This window comes from Uloborus diversus, chromosome 1, assembly GCF_026930045.1.
Source record: "Uloborus diversus isolate 005 chromosome 1, Udiv.v.3.1, whole genome shotgun sequence".
NCBI classification, from domain to species: Eukaryota; Metazoa; Arthropoda; class Arachnida; order Araneae; family Uloboridae; genus Uloborus; species Uloborus diversus.
Window position 1 is genome coordinate 265,464,664 of NC_072731.1, and position 27,819 is coordinate 265,492,482.

General features: G+C 34.7%; 1 protein-coding gene across 1 annotated transcript; it reads left to right on the forward strand.

Annotated features, from left to right (window-relative positions):
- The first annotated feature begins 1,490 nt into the window (after window positions 1-1,490).
- Window positions 1,491-27,561, forward strand: LOC129220548 (serine/threonine-protein kinase NIM1-like). Its single transcript, XM_054854982.1, has 5 exons — window positions 1,491-1,504; window positions 5,127-5,316; window positions 8,063-8,342; window positions 9,355-9,623; window positions 26,749-27,561. The coding sequence occupies exons 1-5, from the start codon at window positions 1,491-1,493 to the stop codon at window positions 27,427-27,429; spliced, it is 1,434 nt and encodes a 477-aa protein (XP_054710957.1). The 3' UTR covers window positions 27,430-27,561.
- The last annotated feature ends 258 nt before the right edge of the window (window positions 27,562-27,819 follow it).

Consider the following 27,819-nt stretch of genomic DNA (forward strand, 5'->3'; position numbering starts at 1 on the left):
TTAACAACTAAACTGTTTTTAATTTATGTAAGCAAGGCTTTTAAAATGGTTTTCAATTTTCGCTCGTTAATTTTTCTTTTACGAATAGCTGAGTTAAATGAGATTCGAGAATTTATAAGACAGATATAAAAGGAAGTTTTATGATGTCTACAACATATTAGTTTAGAATGGGGTTGTTTCCTTCAGTCAAAAGTAGTACTTTTAGTCACTGAAATTGATAGAATAAGCAAAACAAAAATAATTTGAATTTTGACATCTTGAATTCAAATTATGTTTTTCGCAATCACGAGTGTGTGGCGGGGGGGATAAGTGTGTTTGGGGGGTGTGTATGGGGTATGTGTGTGTAGGCATGTGTGTTTGTGTCTGTGTGCAGGCATGGAAGTGTGGGTAGTTTTGTGTGTGTGTGTGTGTGTAGGTTTTTGTGTGTGTATATGTGTAAGTGTCTGTATGTATATGTGTATGTGTGTAGTTGTGTATGTATGCGCGTGTGTGTAGGACATGGATGCAACCTGGAGACGGCTTTCGCTATAGGAGTAGCAGCGTGAGGAGCCCGCCTGTCCACGGTGATGGTGCAGAGGGTGGCGGTGGGAAAAATCAAAGGACCTCAAAAACAGTCAAATGAAAGCAATAAGCAATCGTGATTGCTCAAAAAAAAAAAAAAAAACATGGACCCAGAAAATACTTTCATTTGTCCAACAGTTATTTTCAATTAATGTTTTTAAATGTCCAATTTTTCAAACAAGGCGTGGTCTTGATGACGTCACAAATGATGCACTTGCCGCATCTTTATACCGAGTTTCCACGTTATGATAATCAAGAAGCGAATTAAAATTGAACTCTTCGCTTGCTATCAATCATATCGTTGCCAATACACGTGAGTAAAGATGCGAATGAAATATTTTGTTCTGTGAATGGCAACACTGAATGGCATTTCATCATTTGTGATGTCATCGGCAGAAGCGTAAATAATGAAAGCGCACCAATGAAAGTAATTTTTTAAAAGTATTAAACAATGTATTTAAAAAATGGTCAAATCCTATGTTTTTAAGCATGAAAAGCATTTCTTTCAGAAAAAAATACTTTTAAATTTTTGGAAACGACCCCATTGTGCGGAAGGAAGTTGCTGTTGACTTATTCATCTAAGAAAAAAGACTTCTCAAATTTTTTTAAAGAAAAAACAAAAAAAAAAAAAAAAAAGAACTGCTCGTGAAATGGTCGGCACACGAAAACTGATATGACGAATCAACAGAACTGTTGATCTTCATAAGCTACGACTAAACGATCGATACTTGGATCTCGTGTCCACCAATAATAACCCAGCGTTGTAGAAATGAATGACTTTTAGTAAAACTCTGGTCATTCGTTCTGGTGAAAGAGGCTCTGTTTAAGCTCTTTTTTTCTTTAGATAAAAAAGCGATACATTTCAAAATTTTTTGTCATTTGAGAACATTAGCGGAACAAATGGCGATTTGAAAGTTTATTGAGAAATTATGGCGCCTGAAACGTAAGTAAAGTGTTTTTATTTTTCCAAGTTGATAAAAACAGAACCATTAGCTCAACGTGGTTTTATTCTAAAGCGTTATTTCTATAATAAAATTGTTTTCATAGTTATGTGTTTTGAGTTTTTTATTTAAAATTCATGTTTAATTACCATGATTTTTTTTTTTTTTTTGAAACTCTTTTCTTTGTATTATCGTATGAAAGATGTGTTTTTTAAATAGTATTTCCCTATTAATTAGCCGTTATCTTTTATTGTTTCAAATTGTATGTCGGTTTTTTTTTTCTGAATTGAAAATATTTCTCAATACTATCCGATCAAATGTGGAAGATTCTATCAGTTTTAAAGTAAAAATTTGTTCTTCGAATAGAAGATTTTTTTCTTACAAATTAGTAAAAAGTTTCTTATATTTTTCAAAGAAATTTACGTTTTCGATTAGTGTTATAACTTTAAAATAAAAAGATAAATAAATAAATAAAACCTTACAATTAAATGGTTTTCGCATACAGTAACGATTTAACTTCATTTGTGTTACTAAAATTGGTATGTACAGTGAAACCCTGATTTTATGTTTCTCAAGTGACTGGATTGAAAAAACGCAAAATACGAGAAACACACAGAAAGCTTAAATCAAGTAGAAAAAAAACTAAAGATAGTAAAGACTAATCTTTCAAAATGTATATTACCTATATTTTATAAATAGAACATTATTGTACATAGCATTTTAGATAATTTTAACATATTTAGTTGCGAATCCGGGGGTTTAGGTTGAAAGCAGTATGGAATAGTGGATTGTTTTTTATTCATTGAGTTCAAAGTAAATGCAGCGTCTTCCATTATTGAAATGCTTTGCAAGTTTTTCCCTGGTCTTTATGAGAAAGAAAATAGTCTTTAAGAATCGATAAACTATGTAATGCAATATTAAAAGAAGGGACGGGCTGTGCTTCCGGTTCTTCATGTTCATCTTCATTGGAGGAGGAAAAATTCATAAGGTTCTCTACTGATGGAGCAATATCATTTGTTTTCATAGATTAACTTTCAACAACATGGATTAGCTTTTAAAAAGCACAAAAGCAAACATATCGCTTATTTTAGAACATTTTCTTTTCTTTTTTTTTTTACTTCCCAGAAAAACGTAAAACGCGGAAAATTCATTGATAACAAACTTTCCATCGGGGTTAAATTAACATTATTAGTGAACGGAAAAGCTATGGCTTGGTAAAAAAAACCGTGAAATGTGAGAAAAACGTAGATTCGAGGCACATAAAATTGGGGTTAGATTGTATTTCAAATATTTAGCTGAAGTTTTATTTACTGAAGCTATCAATTACTTTCAAGCTCCTTTTTTATATATATATATAAATTAGCCAATTTGCTTTTTTTTTTCTACTTAAGGTAATGAATCAAAATTAAATCGCTATTTTATTCAAGATATTTATTTGCGTTGTATTAAAATACATAAATATCATTAGTCATATTCATAGAATGTTTTGCGTGTTGTTATTAAATGTGAAATCTGGGATAAATGTATTTTTAATAGAAAAAAGTAAGAACAAAAAACTTCAATGTCCAAAACTAGGGTTGTGTTGTTCACAATCGAACGGGTCCAAAACATCGACTCCTGAAAATGAACGGTCGATCTCCTAAAAGAAATGAACGGCCATTCTTTTGAGCGATGAGTTCTCTCTCGCTTATTTAGATTTTTTAATTATTATTATTATTTTTTTTTTTTTTTTTTGATGTATTTTTATGTAACTTTCATTTTATACACATTCAAGATATATTTTTGTTTTCTTTTCATTTGTGAAAAAGACTTGAAGATAATATATTTCTATTCAAAAATTTCACTCAAGTACGTTTTTTGTTTTCCAATAACTCTGAAAATGTTTTATAGACGGTATTCAGTGATTTTTTTAAAAGAAACTTTCTGACGTCACGTCATCTTCATTATTTTTTTAATTAATTAAAATTTGATTAGCCAATTTTGAACATTTTTATAATCAATCCTGTGAACTTTGGAATAGAAAACAGATGTCAAGTCTTACCTAGCCGGTCACACTCACTTGGTCACAGAGAAATATTTTAATCATGAACTATAATTGGGTTATACATCTTAACCTAAATAAAATATTTTTTTATTTAGTTTTTCTTCTCATATTTTCTTACTGTTATGTAATTTTACTTGCTATTCCATAAACGAGTAATACTGATCCAATAAAACATTTTTAATGTACCTTTGTTACACTAGCATTATGGATTTTTTTTTTTTTTTTTAATGAACGAGTTCAATGAACGGGTTTCAAAAATGAACGATCTTCTGATGAGCGGATTATTAAAAGAACAACATTGTCCACCGCTATCCAAAACATGAAATTATGAGATATAATACAGACACTGAGACTAAATAAAAATTCTACATACTTACAAATCAAAAATCCACTCAGAATCTAAGAGACTATTTTTACTTCCTTTTACAAAAAAAGGAAGTATTGTATTCGCGAAAAAATTTTCACTCAAAAATCGACCTTAATTTCCATTTTACTCACCCCCGAATAAATGTTGAGGGCTTTTTTTTTTTTTTTTTTTTTCCCCGACTCGACTCGACCACACGTGGATAAGTGCCTAAGAACGTATAGACACGCGAAATATCCATTTTGACGATTCCCGAGACAACGAATTTTCTCGTGACATCTGTATATGTACGTATGTATGAATGTGCGTATATGCGTATGTATCTCGCATAACTCAAGAACGGTAAGTCCTAGAAAGTTAAAATTTCGTACGTAGACTCCTAGTGAAGTCTAGTCGTGCACCTCCCCTTTTGGTTGTATTCGGATGTTTCTAAAGGCGTCTTTTGCTCCTTTTTGGGGGGAAATAATTGTTAATTTCGATGTAAACTCAAGTGGTGTTATCATTTGTCGGACACTTGCCGATATATCGCCAGTCTTTTGGTCGCCAAGTTTTGCCGCCAACTTGGCGACAACTTTGGCGATTTTTTTTTTAAATCTGATTTCAATTTGGCCACTGTTGATCATATTTAGAGAGTAAACTATTGAATCACATTAAAATTGCCAATAATGGGGAAATGACATTAAATTAGTGTAAAAAGAAGTCACGTGATGCACACTTCAGTTCGTGTTAATTAAATATTCGTAAAGGTATCGTAAGGCTATTCTATTCTATTCAAGAGTCACAACTGACTACAACTGTATTTATGTCGAGGACTGCATACTAAGTGCCTTGCCTCCATTATTTTATATACCGATAGATGGCAGCACCATCACCGCATCGAACAGTTAATGAGAATTTAGAACTAGTCCAAGAGCTAATAGCTACCTGGTGCTAGCACCCCCAGAGGTATCGTTTCACTTGGAGGACATTGAGACCACGAGCATATTTAACGTCGCCCAGTCCCCTTTAATGACGACGGTGGGTCTTCGACCAGCGGGGATCGAACCCGAGACCTTCCGGCCCCGAGTCCAATGCCTTACGGATGAGGCTACAACGGCCCTTCGTAAAGGTATCGATTTAATCGAGTGAAGAAGACACTCAACTTATTAAACTGCATCATGGCGCGAACGTTTGTTTTTTTTCATTCCCGTGACTACATTTTTGAATTATTTTCCAGAATTACACCCTCTATCACAAAGCCAGAAAGAAAGTGGAAAAGGTCGAAAACGTGTGACGGCGTTGCAACAGAGACGAGTGAAGAGGCAAATTCGGGAAATCCAAATGATGGGGTGTCGAGTGACGGTGGACTATCTTTAGATCGTAAAAGAACAGCCACACTCTGTAGAAGAAAAACATTCCATGGACAGGTAGGTTTTTGGACTTTAGCCTTGATGTTCAGAAATAACATGCATTGAGTTGAACACACATCAAAAGTGACACATTTCAAAAATTTGAACAGCGTACAAACAAAATTCGCAAAGTAAGTTTACGTAGCTAGTAATTGGTTGCATATAAACTATATAATCAACACGACTTTGCCCGTAATAGAAAAATTAAAAGGTCTTTTGGTTCGCCTGTATATTTACAAATAATGTATGGTGGATTTTCTCGCCGATTGGCTTGTATTCATGTTACGGTTCCACGTTATGATAATTTCGTATCTCGCCAATTGGCTTGTGCCCATGTTACGGTTCCACGTTATGATAATTTCGTAATTTACTCGCCCATCTTATGATAGTTTTGTTCTTAAAATTGGAATAGGAAAAGAACCACATCGAATTTTCGAAAAATCGCTTCGAGGTGCACACCCCCATGCTACAAGCTAACTTTGTGCCAAATTTCATGAAAATCGGCCGAACGGTCTAGGCGTTATGCGCATCACAGAGATCCAGACATCCAGACATCCTCCGCACAGAGAGACTTTCAGCTTTATTATTAGTAAAGATGCTGACACTTCATTTAAAATTTCATAATTAAGAATAACAATGTTTAAATTTTGAACTATATGTTATTCATTCAGGCTAAAAAAACCAACCAGTAAGCATGATATCATCAATTTTTAGCGCACATTGATAGGTTGAATGGGGTCGTTTCCAAAATTTTAAAAGTATTTTTTTTTTCTGAAAGAGAATGCTTAAAAACATAGTATCTGACCATTTTTTAAACAATTTGTTTAAGTTTAGTATTTTTAAAAAATTACTTTAATTAGTGCTCTTTCATTGTTTACGCGTCTGCCGATGACATCACAAATGATGAAATGCCATTCACTGTTGCCATTCCAAGAGCAAAATATTTAATTCGCACTCACGTGTATTGGCAACGATAGGGTTGATAGCAAGCGTAGAGCGCAATATTTAATTCGCTACTTGATTATCATAACGTGGAAACGCGATAAAAAGATGCGCCAAAGTTTGTGACATCATCAAGACCACGCCTTAATTGAAAAATCGGATATTTTAAAAAATTAATTAAAAAATAACTGTTAGGAAAATAAAAGTATTTTCTGGGTCCATGCTATTTTTTTGTTTATTCCATCAATTTCACTGAATAAAAGTAATGCTTTTGACTGAAGGAAAAACCCCATTGATATGGGGGGAAAAAACCTTTTATGACTATGTTTCATTTTTTTGAATGCGGGGGGGGGGTGAAGTGTAAGTGATAATAAATTTATTGACCAATCACGATTGCTTATTGTTCTCATTTGACTGTTTTTGGCGTCTTTAAATTTTTCCCACCGCCACCCTCCGCACCATCACCGTCGACGGGCTTCTCACGATGCTGCTCCTATAGCGAAAGCCGTCTGCATGTTGTATCCATGTCCTACACACACGCGCATACATACACAACTACACACACACACACGCGCGCACACACACAAACGCATACACACACATACACCTACACACACACGCGCACACAAACACATACACACACATACACACAAACACATACATACAGACACCCACACATACACACACAAAAACATACACACACACTTACACACAACTACCTACACATTCATGCCTGCACACAGACACAAACACATATGCCAACACACACATACACATACCCCCCCACACACACACATTCATACACACATTTACCCACACACTTATGCCAACACACAGACACACATGCCTACACACACATACACATAACCCCTACACACAAACACTTACCCCCACACACAAACACACAAGCCTACATACACACACTCGTGATTGCGAAAAACATAATTTGAATTCAATATGTCAAAATTCAAATTATTATTATTATTATTATTATTTTAACCAGGGATACCTTCGTTCCTGCCATTTCTAGCTTAACCGAGTGAAGGGTACTATGGCAGTGATAGGGGAGGTGGTGGGGGAAAGAGGAACGGGGAAGAGAAAATTACGATGTACGTACATATACATACCCATGCGTAACATATACCCATGCACATATATATACATCTATACACCTATATGCACACGTATATACTTATATACAAAGGAATTAGGTTTGAAAAAGTTACTCGATGTAACAACCTTATCATCGAACACGTTAAAAAGTGGGACAAAAACTAAATTTTCTAACTGTTTCGGATTTGAATTTTTTTTTACAAGGACCTTACCCTTTAATCTTGTTTGTGTTGTGATAAAATAACGTTGCATAAATTATCTTGTTATTTTGAGTTCGATAAAGCTTCAAGATTCGATTTCTTTTACTCTTTGATCAAGAGGTTCCTTCGAGAAACCGGTGTGCTTAAAAGATTCCCCAAAATATGGAAAATAGAATAGTCTTGGTCTAACAGGAAATATCCAACGTTGTTTAGCACATTGACTTTGAGTTCCGTTTTGTCTTGTTTTGCTTTTGTTATTGCTTATTTTGATATTTAAACTGTCTGCTGTCCATTTTCATTGCTTTTACTGGGTGTCTTTACATCTGGAAGCTCACACCTTTGAATTGAAAAAGGGGTTCCTTGAAACCTTGAAACACGTGTATTCTGAAATCTGTTTATTTGTGCTAAACAACGTTGGATATTTCCTGTTATTTCTCGGCACAAAGGTATTTATTTATTGCTTAGTCTTGGTCTATTCTATAAATCAAATTTCATTGCTGTTTCGACAGATATCCACGGAATCGAGGAACATTGCCACGCCCCCTGGCCGGTTTCGCAGACCCCGACGTTCCATTTCAGACGAAAGCAGCTTGTCATCAACAACTTCTCTCATGATGCCCGCAGGAAATCAGAACCTGTACCACGAAGCAGTGGCCAAACTCTCCCACGATGATCGGTGGTTGAAAGAAATAACTCTGGGGACTCGAATAGGATTCTACAGATTGTACAGAGATGTTGGCAAGGGAAATTTTTCGAAAGTGAAGATGGCAGTTCATTATCTGACGAAAGGTAAGCTGCTTTTATGAATTTTTCTGTTGCTATTATTAAACATTGTCAGTGGACCGGTTCCAACTGAACCACTTTATTTAAACTGGAACTGTCCAATTCAAGATAACTGTGGCAAACACAAATCGAACTAAGAACATTATTTTAAGTGATGAAGTAGTTCTCAGTTACCGTTCTTGAAAAAAACGTAATAAATGGTGACCCGGACGTGATTTGAAGACACAATCTTCTGATCTGGAGTCAAATGTAACTAAATAGACAAAATATGATAAAAGGTGATTTGTGATTAATGTTCAGCCTATTTTCCGTAGGAGTCATTTAAATATATATATATATATATATATTAAAAATAAAAAGTATGATATAATTCTGCGCATTATATCATACTTTTTATTTTTACTTGCTCATATTCGAAATTTTAAATCGTAAACAATTTGTCACAATGCAGTTTGCATTTTGTTTGTCAATAGTTTTAACGCTTAAAAAAAGAAAACAATTGTACACTGAAAAAAAAACCAATGATTTTAAACTAATGACTTGAATTAAGAAAAGCCGTGAAAAATTGTTTTATTTGAAAAGCAAGAGCCCAAAATCCTCTAATGTATGCTTGCTTCAGTTCAGTCTTGAAATTAAATTGTCAACTTAAATACTACTTAACTTCATAATTACTATTAATCGTTTTTATTTTTGGAAACAACTAAAAAGTTTGTCACCCGGATAGTAGGAAGCAATTTCTCCTCCGAAATATCAATATACACCTGAGCGTTTACTGTTCCTCGCACAAAGTGAAGCCCACCAACTCCTTGATCAGAAATACATCCCCAAATCATCTGGGATGCCGGATGCTTGACTGTGTGTGGAGTGCAGTCAAGATGATATTCCTCTCCTTTGCGGCGCGGGTGATGCAATTTTTTTTTTTACCACCGCTGTTGTATGTACCCCATGATATAGTACACGCAAATAATGTAGAGGAAATCCTTCATCCATTTTGACATTTTTTTTCCCCTTGATGCAGAGAAGGTAGCAGTGAAAATCATCGACAAGGCGAAGTTACAGGCGAAGAACAAGCAAATGCTGAGCAAGGAGGTGTCCGCCATGGAATCCATCCGGCATCCCCACATCATCCGGCTCTTCGAGGTCATGGAGACGCCTTCGAAGTTGTTCTTGGCCATGGAGTTCGCAGAGGGAGGAGAACTCTTTCACAGAATAGCCACCGGGGGCCGAATTCCCGAGCAAGATGCGAAGACGATATTTGCGCAGCTGACATCCGCTGTAGCTCATATGGTAAGTGTTCTCAGTTGGATGACACAATCAGGGCTGAGTGACTGAGAGAAAACGGTAGACACCGGCTCCGACTCCGATTTTTTAAATTTTTAAAACCTTCGACTCCGACCGCAAAATCAGTCCGACTCCGACTCCATGACTCCTACCCTTGAAATTTTAGAACTTCCGACTCCGACTCTTCTACCGCAAAATCAGTCCGACTCCAATTCCATGACTCCGAAACAGACACCGGCTCCGACTCCGACTCTTGAAATTTTAGAACCTTCGACTCCTACTTTTTTACCTCAAAATCAGTCCGACTCCGACCCCATGACTCCGAAACTGACTCCGCAGCTCTGACGGAGTTGCGGACGCAGGAGGAAATGAGCGATTCCGACTAAACAATCCTGGAAATATAGTTGATATCTCAAAACACGGCACTCGATAAACCGGCCGAATCCAGAACTCGGCAGCAATCTGGCAGGGTGAAAAGAACCCTAGTTTAAATTTTTATTGCAACTTTGCACAATCTTAAATCACAATTTAACTCTTAATGATTCGAAGCTAGGATGCGAGAAGATGGGAACGTGTTGCACGCGATCGCACTCCATTTTCACTAACTCTACCATCTTCGACTCGTATTAGGCCGAGTTTTCGGGGCTCTACTATATATCACACTGACTCATATTGTTTTTAGTATTTTATCTTCATGTGTAACAGAATTAGCAAAAAAAAAAAAAAAATACGGGCTGCTTGTGTCATTTTGTCTTTATTTTTAGCATCGATATCGTAGCCGCAAATACTTAGAAGCAATCCCTATTTAATTTTGACATTTTTTAACAGAAAATTCGGTTTCAATCTTTTTTAATCACTGACAGTTTCCTGAGCCAAAGTGCAAACTAAAACTATTAAAATACAGCATATATTTATCATCAGAAACATCGCGAAGGAATATTTGGGTGGTGTAGTACAAGTGCCTTATAAATCGTGGTCTAAATATAGTGCACGGTAATCAACAACGCGATCTAAATATAGTCCAAAATCAGCACTGCCTCATCGGCACCTCTTATTTCGGTTCTTAATTCGGTTTCAATCTTTTTTAATCACTGACAGTTTCCTGAGCCAAAGTGCGAACTAAAACTATTAAAATACAGCATATATTTATAATCAGAAACATCGCGAAGGAATATTTGGGTGATATAGTACAAGTGCCTTATAAATCGTAGTCTAAATATAGTGCATGATAATTAACAATGCGATCTAAATATAGTCCAAAATCAGAACTGCCTCATCGGCACCTCTTATTTCCTACTTATTCCAGATCGATGGGCACTTCCTGCCGTTTTCGGATCTTCAATTTTTCCAGACAAAAGATCAACGACCTCGTTATTCTCCATTCCCTTCAGGATGCGGTAAACGCCCAATGTGACTATGGTTACTGTAAATAATTGGGTCTTTCGTGAACAAAGAATTTAGGTGCTTGTTCCCATTAAAGTTTCTTGTCTATAATTTTTTTTTAGACTGACATTTTTTTAGATTTTTATCAAAAAATGCAAACATCCGTTTTATAAAAGAAAAAGAAAATGTTCAAGGCAAGTTAGAATTTAAATTTTTGGTAAACGTTTTATCCCTTGCGATGAAGTCCCAAACAACTTTCTTTTCTTGCAAATTAAAATATTTAAACCATTGCAAATTTTCAGTGATCAGGAATTACTTCTGCGGTTGAAGCATTTCTGAATCAATTCTGAGGTAATTAGTAATCACCTAGGGCTATATAGGTGGAGGGGGGAGCATTTTTAAATGGTTATAAAATAATTATTTATAAGTACTGCGTTAGTTTAAATAAATAAACACACAAGTCTTAGCTAAAAAACAGATAAAATGATTTTTTTTGAGCAATCACGATTGCTTATTTCTCTCATTTGACTGTTTTGATGTGCTATCATTTTATTTTCCCACCGCCACCCTCCGCACCCTGTCACCGTCAACCGGCTCCTCACGATGCTGCTCCTATAGCGAAAGCCGTCTCCAGGTTGCATCCATGTCCTACACACACATGCATACATACACACCTTCACACACACACACACACACATACACCTGCACATACCAACACACATCTACACACAACTACCCACACACTCATGCCTGCACACAGACACAAACACATATGCCTACACACACATACACATTCCCCCCCACACACACACAAACACTCATACACACAACTACCCACACACTCATACCTGCACACAGACAAAAACACACACGCCTAAACACACACTCGTGATTGCGAAAAACATAATTTGAATTCAAGATGTCAAAATTCAAAATAATTTTTATTTATTTATTTATTTTATTTTTTTATTTATTTTTTTTTTTATTTTTTTTTTTTTTTTTGTGCGCGAATGCTGTCATACTTTTATATCCTAGTTTTGAACCGTGTATTAATGTGACAGTCCAACTCCTGCCGCGAACTGCTTAACATAGTACTATCAATGTTATTGAAAGCAGGTGTTGCTCACGTGCACAATCGCACGTGCAGTGATTCTCAACCGGTGGTCCGGCGGACCGGAACCGGTGCGCAGATCATTTTGACCGGTTCGCAGAGATGTCTGCTTGCCCACGTTAAAAAAATTTCCTTCCTTAAAGATAAAAATTATAAAAAAAAAAAAGAAGGAAAGAAAAAAACGCTATAATAAGGATAATAATTCCCTATACAACACCTTTTACGTCAATTTTGAGATTAATTTTCATAATTTCCTAATATTTTTCAGCAGTGTTTATTACCAATGTATTTTTTTTTTTTTTTTTGGTAATTACTTATTTTGATAGTTAAATACTGTTTGTAGTAATTCTTAATTAAAATTTTATTTACATATTTATTTATTTATTTATTATTACTGTTAATACTTTATTTTAAAAAAAAGGGGGGGGGGACACTCAGTCATTCGCAAATATCTTTCACGAGTTTTTAACGAGTCAAAAGGTTTTTGTTTGTTTTTTCCTTACATAAAAAGGAAGAAGGCAAAAAAAAAAATTAACTTGAATTCCGACATTTTGAATTCGAATTATGTTTTTCGCAATCACGAGTTGCGACAGGGCCCAACTCATTGGGGGCTATTGTTTCTAGAAACGGCTCCTGTCCCCCCAAGCCTACCCCTCCTCCTGGGCGGTTACTGTGTTTAGTTGCGTGTGAGTGCAGGCGTATGTGTATGTGTAGGCGCGCGTGCGTGCATGTGTAGGCTTGTGTGTGTGCGTAGACTTGTGTGTTTGTGCGTAGACTTGTGTGTGTGTGTGTGCGTAGACTTGTGTGTATGCATGTAGGCATGTGTGTAAAGGCTTGTGTGTATGAGCGTGTGTGTTTGTGTATGAGCTTGTGAGTGTGTGTATGAGCTTGTGTGTGTGTGTGTGTGTATGAACGTGCGTGTGTGTAGGACATGGACGCCATCGACCAGGAGAAACGGATTCCAGGAGGCAGTGTTCGGAGCCGCGCCTGGAGAGGCCGGTGGGCGGTGGTGCTGGTGTCCCTGGTCCAAGTTGAAAAAGGAACCAAGCGCCAAGCACGGTCAAATGAAAGCAATAAGCAATCGTGATTGTTCAAAAAAAGCGGGGAAAAGATTTACCGGTATGTTAAAACAATTCACATGTTTTCAATAGCTCGCGAACACAAGGTTTATCTTTTCTTTCTTTTTTCTTTTTTACAAAAAAAAAGAAAGAAAAAGGTGAAAAAAACATCACCGGTCCGCAAGTTTTGTTCAAAAGCTCTTGCAGGTCCATGATCCAAAAAATATTGAGAAACGCTGCTCTAGTGTCGAGTACGCGGTCATTTTCGTTTCTGTAAAACGTGTTTCACAGCGAGCGTAGTGCCAATGCGGAGAAAACAGTCACCCACCCTGCTCGTAGCTTCTGAAGTGGATTTTTTCATTGAAAAATATTTTAATAAGTTTCTAAAACTGCAACTCTAAAACATATAAATAATTAACAATGTATTGTTTAGTTTATATCATTCATCTCAAGTAGGAATATCCACATTTCTAAAAATTCAGTTCTAAAAGAAATAAATAATAACACTTATAAGAATTGAATGAATACCTTTGTGTTTGAAAATAAAAAGAATATAAAACAGCGTAGAAAGGCATAAATTTACAGGAAAAGGCTTTTTTTGGGGGGTTTGTTTTCATCCATAAGCTCACTTCTTTTGCATTGTAAAAAAGGTTCCTTGTAACCCCGAAACACGTGTTTGTAGTTTCCCTTCAAATTTGTACCTTTTAACTTTGTTTTATATTCTTTTAAATCCCTTATACTTAAATTGGGAGAAATAAGAAGTATATGGCGAAAAAAAAAGCTTTTTCACTGATGATTTGAATTGAAGAAAGCCTATAAAATGTTTATTAGTTAAAAATTTTCAAAAACCTAAAACAAACAAGTCCGCTTGTTCAAGTTAACTGTGAAATGAATTTGCTAACTTTATTAGTGCAAAAATATTAATTTTTAATTTCGGTAAAATATAGTCCCCCCCCCCCCACCAATGACAGGGAAAATATAATGAAAGCCAATAAATAAAAATAATCGTGCTTTAGTCAAGGTTGCGGAGTCGGGTTGCTTTGATGCTAACGGAATCGGAGTCGAATATTTTCATTCTAACTCCGCAGCTCTGGTTTTAGTTTCAGCGTGAATAAAAACAAGCTGAATTGTGCTTCACATGACTTCCTTTCACTCCAATTTAATGACATTTCCCCATTACTGACAATTTTAATGTGATTCAATAGTTTACTCTCTAAATATCACCAACAGTGGCCAAAATGAAACCAGATTTTAAAAAAAATAAATAAAATCGCCAAATTTTTCGCCAAGTTGGCGAAAAAACTTGGCGACCAAAAGACTGGCGATATATCGCCAAGTGTCCGCCAAATTGTAACACCACTTGAGTTTACATCAAAATTAACAATGATTTATCCCCAAAAAGGGGCAAAAGACCCCTTTAGAAACAACCGAATGCAACCAAAAGAGAAGATGCACAACTAGACCCCACAAGGAGTCTACGTACCAAATTTCAAGGTTCTTTCTAACACGTACCGTTCTTGAGTTATGCGACATACATCCGCACATACGCACATATATACATACGTACATACAGACGTCACGAGAAAACTCGTTGTAATTAACTCGGGAATCGTCAAAATAGATATTTCACGTGTCTATACATTCTTAGGTACTTATCCACGTGTGGTCGAGTCGAAAAAAAAAAACTCAACATTTATTCGAGGGTGAGTAAAATGGAAATTAAGGTCGATTTTTCAGTGAAAAATTTTTCGCGAGTACAATACTTCCTTTTTTGTAAAAGGAAGTAAAAAATGACTACTGATATAAAAATATAATTAAATATTTGTTTTTAATATTTCTTTAAATATGAAGTGTTAATTGAACAATAATTAGGTATCGTGATTAAACGCAATGAATTACTTTCACTAGTCACAGCTTCAAAAAAATATATATATTATTTTCACATTGCTTTCAAATCTAAACTGTAGAGGTCATTTACCCAGCACTATCGGGGTATGATCGTGCGTGATGTGGGTGGGAAACAGAAAGAAAAGTTTGTGCCATGTAAACAGAGATCCGCGTCGGCACGCTATCCTCATTCATTCTTAATAGTAAAAAATACCGACCTATTGTGTCAGCCATTTTGTGCCACAGTTTTCTATCTACTGCCTCTGGCGCAGTTTAGTTATTCAAGTCCCAAGTTAAAGCAGATATTTCTATTTAAAAACAATTTTCAAAATCAGTTTTCTCAGAAAGTAAAAATGAGTAAGAATATATTGGTTTTTAAGGGGTCACAGTACCTTTCAAACATTTTTTTTTTCAATTTATATAAATTTTATATATCTTTGAAACCATAACATGAATACGTATTTCGTAATAAATAAGTTTTTTTTTCAAAATTTAAAAATATTGCCTTTTTTGAAAATTCAAAAAATTGTAGAAAATTTCACTTTTTTAAAATCCCTAAGGCTTTTTTCATTTTTGCACTAATTTCAAAAAAAGTTTTTTGCAAAACGATCACTATAATCATCTCTAAAAATCTGTGCATTCATTTGCTTATGAGTTCATTAGAAAATTTTCTGTGATTAATTATGTAAAAAATCAAAGTTTTTTTTTAAAAAAATTTGGTTTTTAAAGGTTTAACATCCTCTAAACATTATAGTAATTTATAAAATGCTTATCCAATGCACAGTTTTGTCAAATATGTTATCCCAATTGCAAAAAGTATCACTTTAAAGCTGTATCTTTAATAGGAAAAAATCCTTAGGGATTCTAATGACACGAAAACACAAAAAAACCATCATCGAGAAGCAATTTGAAGTTTTTCTTTTGCATAACAACACATAGTTAGCATGGCCTAAAACCACTCATAACTTTTTAATTATTTGAACTAAAGCAATGAAACTTTTCCCCTGTGTTCAGAATAGTTTTTTGTTTTGAAGTAAGCAATAAAAAAATTTTTTTGATCGTTTCATCATTTTTGAGATACTGTAACCCCTTAAAATTGATCAGAAAATGGGGTTGTTTCCTTCAGTCAAAAGTGCTACTTTTAGTCACTGAAATTGATAGCATAATCAAAAAATGATAATAATAATAATAATAACATAGACGCAGAAAATATATTTATTTTCCCAACAGTTGTTTTTTGATTTATTTTTTTAAATGTCCGATTTTTCAAACAAGGCGTGGTCTTGATGACGTCACAAATGATGCATTTTGGGGCATCTTTATACCACGGTTCCGCGTTATGATAATCAAGCAGCGAATTAAAATTGCGCTCTACGCTTGCTATCAACCCTATCGTTGCCAATACACGTGAGTAAAGATGCAAATTGAATATTTTGGTATGTGAATGGCAACACTGAATGGCATTTCATCATTTGTGATGTCATCGGGCAGAAACATAAACAATGAAAGCGCACCGATTTAAGTAGTTTTTTAAAAATATTAAACTTAAACAAACTATTTTAAAAATGGTCATGTCCCATGTCTTTAAGCATGCTCTTCTTTATCTTTACTAATAATAAAACTGAAAGTCTCTCTGTCCGGAGGATGTCTGTGACGCGCATAGCGCCTAGACCGTTCGGCCGATTTTCATGAAATTTGGCACAAAGTTAGTATGTAGCATGGGGGTGTGCACCTCGAAGCGATTTTTCGAAAATTCGATGTGGTTCTTTTTCTATTCCAATTTCAAGAAAAAAAATATCATAAGATGGACGAGTAAATTACGAAATTATCATAACGTGGAACCGTAACATGGGTACAAGCCAACTGGCGAGAAAATTCACCATACATTATTTGTAAATATGCAGGCGAACCAAAAGACTTTTTGATTTTTCTATTACGGGCAAAGCCGTGCGGGTATCACTAGTTCAGAAAAAAATACTTTTAAAATTTCGGAAACGACCCCATTATTGGAATTAATATTCTTTGTTGCTGCTGTACTTCTTACTTGTGGTAAAAAATGGAGGTCGGGAGTGTCCTCTTGCTGCGAAATCCAATTCACTTAATTTCAATCACCAAAATGTGGTTTGTTTACCTGAGAAGATATAAGTGAACACACTCTTTTTAATTACTTTTTCTTTCATTTCGATGTTTCTCTGTATGTGGGTATTTTAGAAAAGAGAGACTAAGATTTTTGTTTTAAATTTTTGTTGAACTTTTTAAATGCATGTTTCGTGAAATCAAGTGTTTAAGAAGAGAATATTGTGTTAAACTACGTGCATAATAGCATTTAGGTGTTTTTTTTATGTCTTAAATCAATCATCCCGGTTTGTATGCGTAAAACACATTTGTTTTTCTTTTTATAGCATTCAAGCTAATTTTATACTAATCACCACATTAATCAACAATTATTCAAAATTTTTCATTTGATAAGTCATTTTTCTAAATGAAAAAAATATTAAATATACAAAATAGGAATCAGTTTAGTGGTTTCTACTTAAGACTTCATTAAATAACAATTTTTTTGAATTTGAACTTAATAATAACGAACACTAGCACAGTATTTTTTTGCATCAATTAGTATGAACTTAAATTAAACTTACGCTGAATTTCAAAGGATTTTTCTAAAAATGTCGCTACAGGTCAAAATTTTATAATAACTTAAACAAAACTAGTACTAAAATAAAAACCACGCTGATCTACGAGATGTAAAACAACTTAAATATAATTTGAATGTATAACCTCTTAAGAGGTAAATAAATAATTATCGTGAGATTTTTTAACAGAATTTTGATATTTTTTTAAAAAATAAAAGCTTATAACTTAAAAAGTATTCATTAATCACACAGATTAATTAATAAAGATGTATTTATTTAAATAATAAAGTAAGAGCTGAACAACAACAAATTTAACTCGTACACACAGTACCACCAAAAAATCTTCCGAACACTATATAGTTGCCATCTTCATCACCGAAACAGATGAAAGAAATTAGAGCGCATGAAATAAATAAACAAGGTTTAACTAAAGACAAGAAAGAATCAAACAATACTTAACAAAAAGTATTATTACATTTGAATTATTTATGCACATTCCCCAGAAAACCATTTCAATAAGGTATTCCTAAAACATACAGCAATGTAATAATATTTCTTGAGTTTAGAAACTTTTGAAAAGTCCTTGTAAAAAGCAGCGTAAATTTACCTGTTTCTGAAATAAACTTCATAACTCCTCGAAATACTGAATATATTATGCTGTTCTTCGAGTATATTACCAGTTTTAGAATTTTTACTCTAAATGTGTTTAGATAGCCTATGTTCAAAACTAAAATGAATGTAGTTATTTGTTTGTGAACAAAATCATTCCACCTACGTACTCTATTGGTGTAAATTTTAAAATAACTAATTGTGTGAAAAGACAATTTCAAAATTTAACTTATTCACCTTCCGGTCACGTGTGTAATTGTTTCCAATAATGCTTAAATTTTTGAACTTTGCTGTACGGGAAGAATACTCCTACAAAGATATTTTAGAATCTTTTTTAACAAAACTTCTCACAATTTAAAGTTTTATACAAGTCACGTGATCATTTTGCCTTATTAGCATGATCTCGCTATTTTTAATTTTTTTATTTGCTAGCCCCCTCCCCCCCCCCCTCCTCTTCCTTCTCCTCAGATTTTGACTGATATACAGAAAATGCTTTCTGTAATTTAATGAATAAGAGAAATTCAAATATTTTGAGATCGTTACGAAACCCTCTTCTCTATCTCTGTTACAAAGATACTTGGCATTTTTGAATTATAAAAGGACATTTATTATTTATTTATTACTTTTTAAAAGTATTGCACACTACAGAAAGAATCCAGTTACAGTAGCAACAATAATATAAAAATAGCAATTAAAACAAACTTTACATTTAAAATATTAAAACAGAAAGACTTAAAATTGTAAAATGACAAGTTAAAAATATCTCAATCATGACAATGAATGTCAAGAAGTTTGTAAAATTTAAAAAGACAAAAATGATCAACATAGTTCCGTCTGGTAAAAAAAAATAAAAGAAGAATGGGACTCCTTAGAGTCCTTTTTGGGACAGCAAGTGGTATCGAATTAACGATATCTGAACAGTCAAGTAAATTACGTAGAACCTTATAGAATCGAGCTGATGTGTGCATCACATGACTTCCTTTTACTCCAATTCAATGTCATTTTCCCATTTCTGGCAATTTTAATGTGATTCAATAGTTTACTCTCTAAATATCACCAACATTGGCCAAATCGATACCAGATTTAAAATTTAAAAAAAAAAAATCGCCAAATTTGTCGCCAAGTTGGCGACAAAACTTGGCGACCAAAAGACTGGCGATATATCGCCAAATTATAACACCACTTGAGTTTACATAGAAATTAACAATGATTTCCCTCCAAAAAGGGGCAAAAGACCCCTTTAGAAACACCCGACTGCAACCAAAAGGGATGGTGCACAACTAGACCCCACTAGAAGTCCACGTACCAAATTTAAACTTTCTAGGACATACCGTTTTTGAGTTATGCGAGATACATACACACATACGCACATACATACGTACATACAGACGTCACGAGAAAACTCGTTGTAATTAACTCGGGGATCGTCAAATTGGATATCTCGGGTGTCTGTACGTTCCTAGGCATATATCCACGTGTGGTCGAGTCGAAAAAAAAACCCAACATTCATTCGGGGGTGAGCAAAATAGAAATTAAGGCCGATTTTTGAGTGAAATTTTTTTCGCGAATAAAACTCTTCCTTTTTTGTAAAAGGAAGTAAAAAAGAAGGCACAAAACTTCACGGCGCGATTTAATTGTCACGGCGCGACATCATATACTTTGAGAAACTGTAATAAAGACCAGATCCTGTTAAGAGTGCTTTTCAACTTTTGTTTAAGTTATAGCATTGCACTTTGAAGCCTTACAATCACATTTAAAAAGAGAAAAGAGTTTTCCTGTGCTCTCTTTTTTGGAACGGTTGTTGCTCAAAACTAATTAACCCCTCTTCCTTTCATGATTTATGTATATCCTGGTTTTTATTCGAATACTTTCACAACTTTCTGATTTATAGTAGTTATGCTGACAAGAAAAACGTCTAATTCCGCTAGGTCCATTGAGCAAACAATGCCAAAAGGTTATTAGCATCAATTCTTATTTGGTTTCATTTCTGTACTAGTGGTACCCCCACGGCTTTGCCCGTAATAGAAGATTAAAAGGTCTTTTGATTCGCCTGTATATTTACAAATAATGTATGGTGAATTTTCTCGCCAAATGGCTTGTGCTCATGTTACGGTTCCCCGTTATGATAATTTCGTAATTTACTCGTCCATCTTATGATAATTTTGTTCTTAAAATTAGAATAGAAAAAGAACCACATTGCATTTTCAAAAAATCGCTTCGAGGTGCGCACCCCCATGCTAACTTTGTGCCAAATTTCATGAAAATCGACCGAACGATCTAGGCGCTATGCGCGTCACAGAGATCCAGACAGAGAGACTTTCAGCTTTATTATTAGAAGAGAAGCTTGCTTATTTGGTTTCCGCTGAAAAAAAGCTCGAAAAAAGCTTTAATTCTAGCATTTTTACCTATTGTTAGTATTGAAAGAAAACGCGTTTACAGCCAAAACGTGCGCGTTCAATCATTCAGCCGAACGGTCTAGGCGCTATGCGCGTCACAGAGATCCTGACAGACAGAGATCCAGACAGAGAGAGATCCTGACAGACAGAGAGACTTTCAGCTATATTATTAGTAAAGATAGATTCCCCTCCCCCCACACCATTCTTTTCCCTGCTTTTCTAATTAAAGTTCTGAAAATGCATTTGCTTCCTTATACCGATACATACATTGTCACTAAATTTCAAAAAAGTTCAAACTCAATCAGAAGTCCAAAAAGGTAATGATGAATCAACCAAAAATCGAGAAGTTTTTATCAAAATATGTTTTTTTTTTTTTTTTTTTTTTGAGCAATCACGATTGCTTATTGTTCTCACTTGACTGTTTTGATGTCCTTTGATTTTATTTTCCCACCGCTACCCTCCGCACCGTCACCGTCGACCGGCTCCTCACGATGCTGCTCCTCTAGCGAAAGCCGTCCCCAGGTTGCATCTATGTCCTACACACACGCGCATACATACACAACTACACACACACGCACACACATACACACACACACATACACACAACTACCCACACATCCATGCCTGCACACAGACACAAACACATATGCCTACACACACATACACCCCTCTCCACACACACACACACACATTCATACACACAACTACCCACACACTTATGCCAGCACACAGACACAAACACACATGCCTACACACACATGCACATAACCCCTACACACAAACACATACCCCCACAAACAAACACACATGCTTACATACACACTCGTGATAGCGAAAAACATAATCTGAATTCAAGATGTCAAAATTCAAATTAATTTTTCTTTTTTCTTTTTTTTTAAGTTTAAAGCATTTAAACATTTTTAAAAACAAGACTCGAGAAGTCTCTCACGAATCCAGTTTTTTTTTTCTTTTTTTCTTTAAATAAATGTCGAGTAAAGTAAAATTCATTTTTGTTCTACGGTGAAACTTCTGTGTGCGATTTCATTTTTCGACGTAAATATAAAAATGTATCAGAAATTTGGTTTTTTTCTTATGCATGTAGGTTTTTAATTTTATTTTGCAACATTGTATTTTGTATTCAAAATAATTAGTTGAAGACATATTTACAACAATTCTTTTTCAGTATTAGCAGGAAATGTGTTAAAAAGAGGAATTTATTTCTTTATATGTATCACTTCATTCATGAAACTTTGTTTCCACGAACATTGCGTGTCTTCTTCACAACCGTACTCCATTTTAAACTTGCAACAATATATATCTACCTGGCCAATGACCTTCAAAAGGGCAATGACCTCTACTGACCACTTTCAATTCTGTGAAAAACAACATGCTTATCAAAGAAGATTTTGAATCAATATCTTTAGTTGCTATCGACCACATTGTTTACCTGCCATTCCTGTTCCATCAATATTCGCTACCGAATCGGAAGCTAAGGCACAACTTTTTTTCTTTTCCTTTTCGAAAGGTAAAGAATAATTTTATGGATCCGATATGATTCACTTAATGATGGATTTCCGCATGTGAGCTAATTATGTAGCATCAAATATCTTTTCATGTAAAGTACAAGCAGTATGTTTGGACGAATGAAAACACTAACATTTGGTATTGATGGCTATTTTTAAAAGAAAGAGGAAAACAAAATGGAGGAATAAATTACCTGGAATGTTTTTGCAAATCTAAATCAATCAGAAACTCTACGTTTTGGTTTTCATTTTTAAATTATTTGCATAGTATTTATTTATTTAACGAACAGTCATTTGTTTTTCCACCCAGAATATAAATATTTATTATTCTTTCAAAATAAATTAAACAACGAAAATTGCAGTTATTACACTATTATTTTGTATTAAGAGAAAGGATGGAAGAAATGTGATGCTGTCACAAGCGTCAGTTGATTTAATTGGCAATTTTAAGTCAATTACATAATTGGTAAAATGTTTAAGTCTATAAACATTTGCTTTGATGAATGAACCTCCTTTAAAAGTAATGTTTAATGTGACTCACGGATTTTATAAACATTAAATCTAAAGGCATTGCATTGTTTTAAAAAATTCTAAAATCCTATTTTACATAAGCACTGTACATTGCCTGTAGTACTTCATTATAATAAATTGTGTTGCTAAAATTATTAATTTTGACAAAGTTCAACTATTTTCTAAGTAATGTAGCACACAAAATTTTTGTTTAACGCTTTCCGCACAACAAACTTTTTCCTTCTTTAGTTTATGTTATTAATAAAATATTCTTTAGAAGCTTCTTAACAAAAGACAGAAAGAATGTTTTACTTTTTTTTTCTGAGTGTACTTAAAAACAGCTTGTGCTGTGTCGGTAAATGCAGTTTCTCTGCGTTGTTCGTTTTGTTGCAGCAAAAGACAAACAACAATGCGTACGTCTTAGGTTTGAAACCGAACGATTAACTATAAAATTTTCAGAAAATTTTAATGTAAGGAAGACTAAATTTTTTACTGTTTATTTTCCGCTAAGAATATTTAAATTCCTTTTATTTTCTTTTCTTTTTTTTCTCAAAAAATTTCTTTCCTTGCATACTGACAGAGTTTGAGAATGGATATGTTTATGTTTAAGACGGTAAATGTATTGTTGGTACTCTAACTAGAAAACCATTGCAAGAAATGGGGGGGGGGGGGATCGGTATCAAAATAAACTCTAATAAGAATTGGTGCTAATTAGTTTTTGAATTCAATCGCTGTATCAATTAGGGGCATAGTGCAGTTAAACGTTTTTCTAAGCATGGCTACTATACCTCAAAAGTTTCTTCAATTATTCGAATGAAAATTAGAAATACATAGTTCATGAAAGAAGCAGGGGATGATTAGTTTTTGAGTAATCGTTTCACGGAAGGGGGCATAGGCAAACTTTTTTCTTCTTAAATGTGATTATAAGGCTTTAAAGTGCAATGCTATCAGTTAAACAAAAGTTAACAAACAGACTCAACAGTATCTGGTCTTTATTGGGTTCTCAAAGGGTGTGATGCCCTTTTATAATTTACTAGTGGTACCCGTACGGCTTTGCCCGTAATAGAAAAATTAAAAGGTCTTTTGGTTCGCCTGTATGTTTACAAATAATGTATGGTGAATTTTCTCGCCAGTTGGCTTGTACCCATGTAACGATTCCACGTTATGATAATTTCGTATCTCGCCAATTAGCTTGTTCCCATGTAACGATTCCACGTTATAATAATTTCGTATCTCGCCAATTGACTTGTGCCCATGTTACGGTTCCATGTTATGATAATTTCGTAATTTACTCGTCCATCTTATGATAATTTTGTTCTTAAAGTTGGAATTGAAAAAGGACCCATCGAATTTTCGAAAAATCGCTTCGAGGAGCACACCCCCATGCTACACACTAACTTTGTGCCAAATTTTATGAAAACCGGTCGAACGGTCTAGGCGCTATGCGCGTCACAGAGATCCTGATAGACAGAGATCCGGACAGAGATCCTGACAAACAGAGATCCGGACAGAGATCCTGACAGACAGAGAGACTTTCAGCTTTATTATTAGTAAAGAAAAGCGTAAAGTATTTATATGGGGGACAGCGAGGAAAATTACGTAACAACTACAATATACTGGAACTTTTCATATTCATTAAATTACAGAAAACTTTTCTGCTCCACATCTAAGGATGCGGGAAAGGGGGAAGAATGTGCCAAAAACAGAAAAAAAATCTGGCTATCCTTGTCTTATTAGCGAGATTGCGCTAATAAGACAAAGCGATCACGTGACTAGTACGAAATTTTAAACTCTGACAAGTTTTGCTAAAAAAAAGGTTCTGAAATATATTTGTAGAAATATTTTTCCCGTAAAGTAAATGAAAATATCTGAGTTATATTTAATAATTACACCCATAACCGGAAGGTAAATAACTTAAATTTTAAAATTACTTTGCAATGGGATTGTTTCTAAAATTTTAAAAATATTTTTTTCTGAAAGAGCATGCTTAAAAAACATAGGATCTGATCATTTTTTTAAATATTTTTTTAAGTTTAATATTTTAAAAAAATTACTTAAATCAGTGCGCTTTCATTGTTTATAATTCTGCCGATGATATCACAAATGATGAAATGCCATTCAGTGTGGCCATTCACAGAACAAAATATTTAATTCGCATCTTTACTCGCGTGTATTGGCAACGATAGGGTTGATAGCAAGCGTAGAGCGCAATTTTAATTCGCTTCTTGATTATTATAACGTGGAAACGCGGGAGAAAGATGCGCCAAAGTGCAGTATTTGTGACGTCAAGACCACGCCTTGTTTGAAAAATCATACATTTTAAGAAATGAATTAAAAAATAACTGTTGGGAAAATGAAATTATTTTCTGAGTCTCTGTTATTTTTTTGCTCATTCTATCAATTTGAGTGACTAAAAGTACTACTTTTGACTGAAGAAAACAACCCCATTCTTTCCACGCTGTGGGAATTATTCTAAAGCTTACTTTTCTAGGGAGTATTATTTTTAATTTAAATGTAACAATATTTTTTAAGCTATAAGGTTTTATTTAAGAAAATATGTCAAAACTCTGTTAAAAAAACTCATAATAATTGTTTAATCACCTCGTAAGTTATTATCTGTTCAAATAACATTTAAGTTCTATTACATCCTCCTAGAACCTAGATCACAGTCAATATTTTATTTTAGTAGTGGAATATGGGGCAAATTGAACACATATTTGAAAGTTGCCCTCTGCTACATTCAATTTATTTAATTAAATTGATCTTGATAAATAAAAAGAATGTTTTTGCTATTAAAAAAAAAGAAGGCTCTAGTGCTGTATACAAGGCAAAGAGGATAGAAGGTGTCGTACCAACTACAGCTAAACTGCTCCGCTAGATCTCTTGCTAGGTATGTATAAAAATCCCCAAAGAACTGCATTTCTGTGACCCATGGTATTCGAGCAAAATGCGAGAGGAAAGTGACGTCACATCCGGTAGACCAGCAAAACGCTTTTAATAGAAGCATAAACATCGGTTTTTGCATCATTTTGTGTAAGAAGTTGTTCAGAATATCTAATGCTTATATCGAGGCATGAATGCACGCTGTAGAAAGGCTGATTGTTCTCTCTTTTTTTGAGCAATCACGATTGCTTATTGCTTTCATTTGAGCGTCCTTGATGCCCGATTCCTTTTTCAGAATGGACCAGGGGTCTCTGCAGCACCGCCGTCCACCGGAGAACGGAGCTGCGCCTCTGGTCCTAGCCTCCACTAGCAGCACTGTTCACAGGAATCCCCTCCTCCTACGCCATTTCCTGCCCCCCCATACACACACTCCTACATACACACACGTCTACACACAAACAAGTCCTTACACACATACACACACGTAACCGCCCAAGAGGAGGGACAGGCTTGGGAGAACATGAGCCGTTTTTAGGAACAATAGCCACCAATGAGTAGGGTCCTATCGCAACTCGTGATTGCGAATAATATAATTCGAATTCAAAGTGTCAGAAATCAAATTAGATACACACATACACACACACACGCACACACACACACACATATATATATATATATATATATATATATATATATATATATACAGTGAAGCACCGTTTATACGTTTCTCATTTATGCGTTTTTATCAATTACAACATTTTTAAAATTGGTCCCTGTAAAGTCTAATACACATTAACCAATACCTATTATACGTTTTTTCGTTTGAACACTTTTTTCATATAGTCCCTTCAAAAACGTATTAACGGTGCTTCACTATATATATATATATATATATATATATATCCTTTTTTTTACACCGAATATGACGTTATACTTTTCCCTCGGATTTTTCTCAAGAAGCGTGGGTCGTCAATGTGCAGTTCTTTCTGGAGTTTTTATATGCTACAAGCGAGGAATCTAGCGATACAGAGTTTAGCCGTTGCTTTCGGGACACCCCCTCTGCTCACCATGTCTATATTACAACCCCATGTCACCAAGTCTATAAATATTACAATGAGCATTTTTTTCTTATTTTCAGCATAAGCATAACATCGTACATCGGGACCTGAAAGCAGAAAACGTTTTCATCACCGGGAAGAACGTCAAGATCGGGGACTTTGGATTCAGCACCCACATACAAAATCCGAAAGAAGTTTTACTGACATTTTGCGGGTCGCCACCTTACGTGGCCCCAGAAATCTTTCAAAACGAGAACTACGTGGGTCCAAGCGTCGATCTCTGGTCCCTAGGCGTCCTGCTCTATTTCATAGTAACAGCTTCCTTGCCCTTCAAAGGAGACAACGTTTCCATGGTGAAGAGAAAAATCCTCATTGGCGAGTTCCCTCTCCCGAAGTACGTGTCAAAATGCTGCAGTGATCTTATCTGCGGCTTGCTGCAATTGGATCCCGCTAAGCGTCTGTCGACGAATCAAATCAAGAGCAGTGCCTGGCTCAAAGATGCTTCGTATCCGGCTGCCAAAAACGGGAAAAATTCATCTTGTGAGAAGGAGGTAATGGGAGCTTTAGATAAAATGGGAATTACGGCGGAAATGTTGGAGAAAAGTTTGTGCAAAGGAGTGAGGAGCAACCTGGTAGGGACTTATCGAATTTTATTGCACAAGTACGAGGGAAAACTCAATGCCGAAGAGAAAACAAAAAAGCCGAAAAAGATCGTTATTTCTTGTCCTACTTTCAAATCAAAAACTTGCAGTATTGTTTAAAAGATTAGTTAATTGTGCCTATCTATTGTCAATGCAAATAACATGTAAGGAAATAGTTGTAAATTAGAATGTAATTTTTGCATTTCATTTTGTAAATACATGACATGTTTTGCTTCAAATTTTATACCGTGAATTAAGATATTGCCTGAATTTCATACACTAGTAAGCTTATGTATCTAGTATCTATTTAGAAGAATTGTAAAAGACGCTAGAATTTTTAGAGTTTGGAATAAATATGTTGTTGCTCAAGAAATGGTTGCTTATTGACCCTCATTAACCTCTAGCCGTTCTTTGATGTGGCACCACAGGATATTAAAGAATGATTACAATAAATGTATGATTTTGAATAAATGTATTACAATAATAATCCTTCAGCTAACGTCGTGTTTA

Bases quoted from the DNA above. Each gene is read 5' to 3' on its own strand.
- LOC129220548 (XM_054854982.1), top strand. The intron at 5,317-8,062 runs GTAGGTTTTTGG...CTGTTTCGACAG, and splicing joins GAAAAACATTCCATGGACAG to ATATCCACGGAATCGAGGAA. The intron at 9,624-26,748 runs GTAAGTGTTCTC...TCTTATTTTCAG, and splicing joins CATCCGCTGTAGCTCATATG to CATAAGCATAACATCGTACA.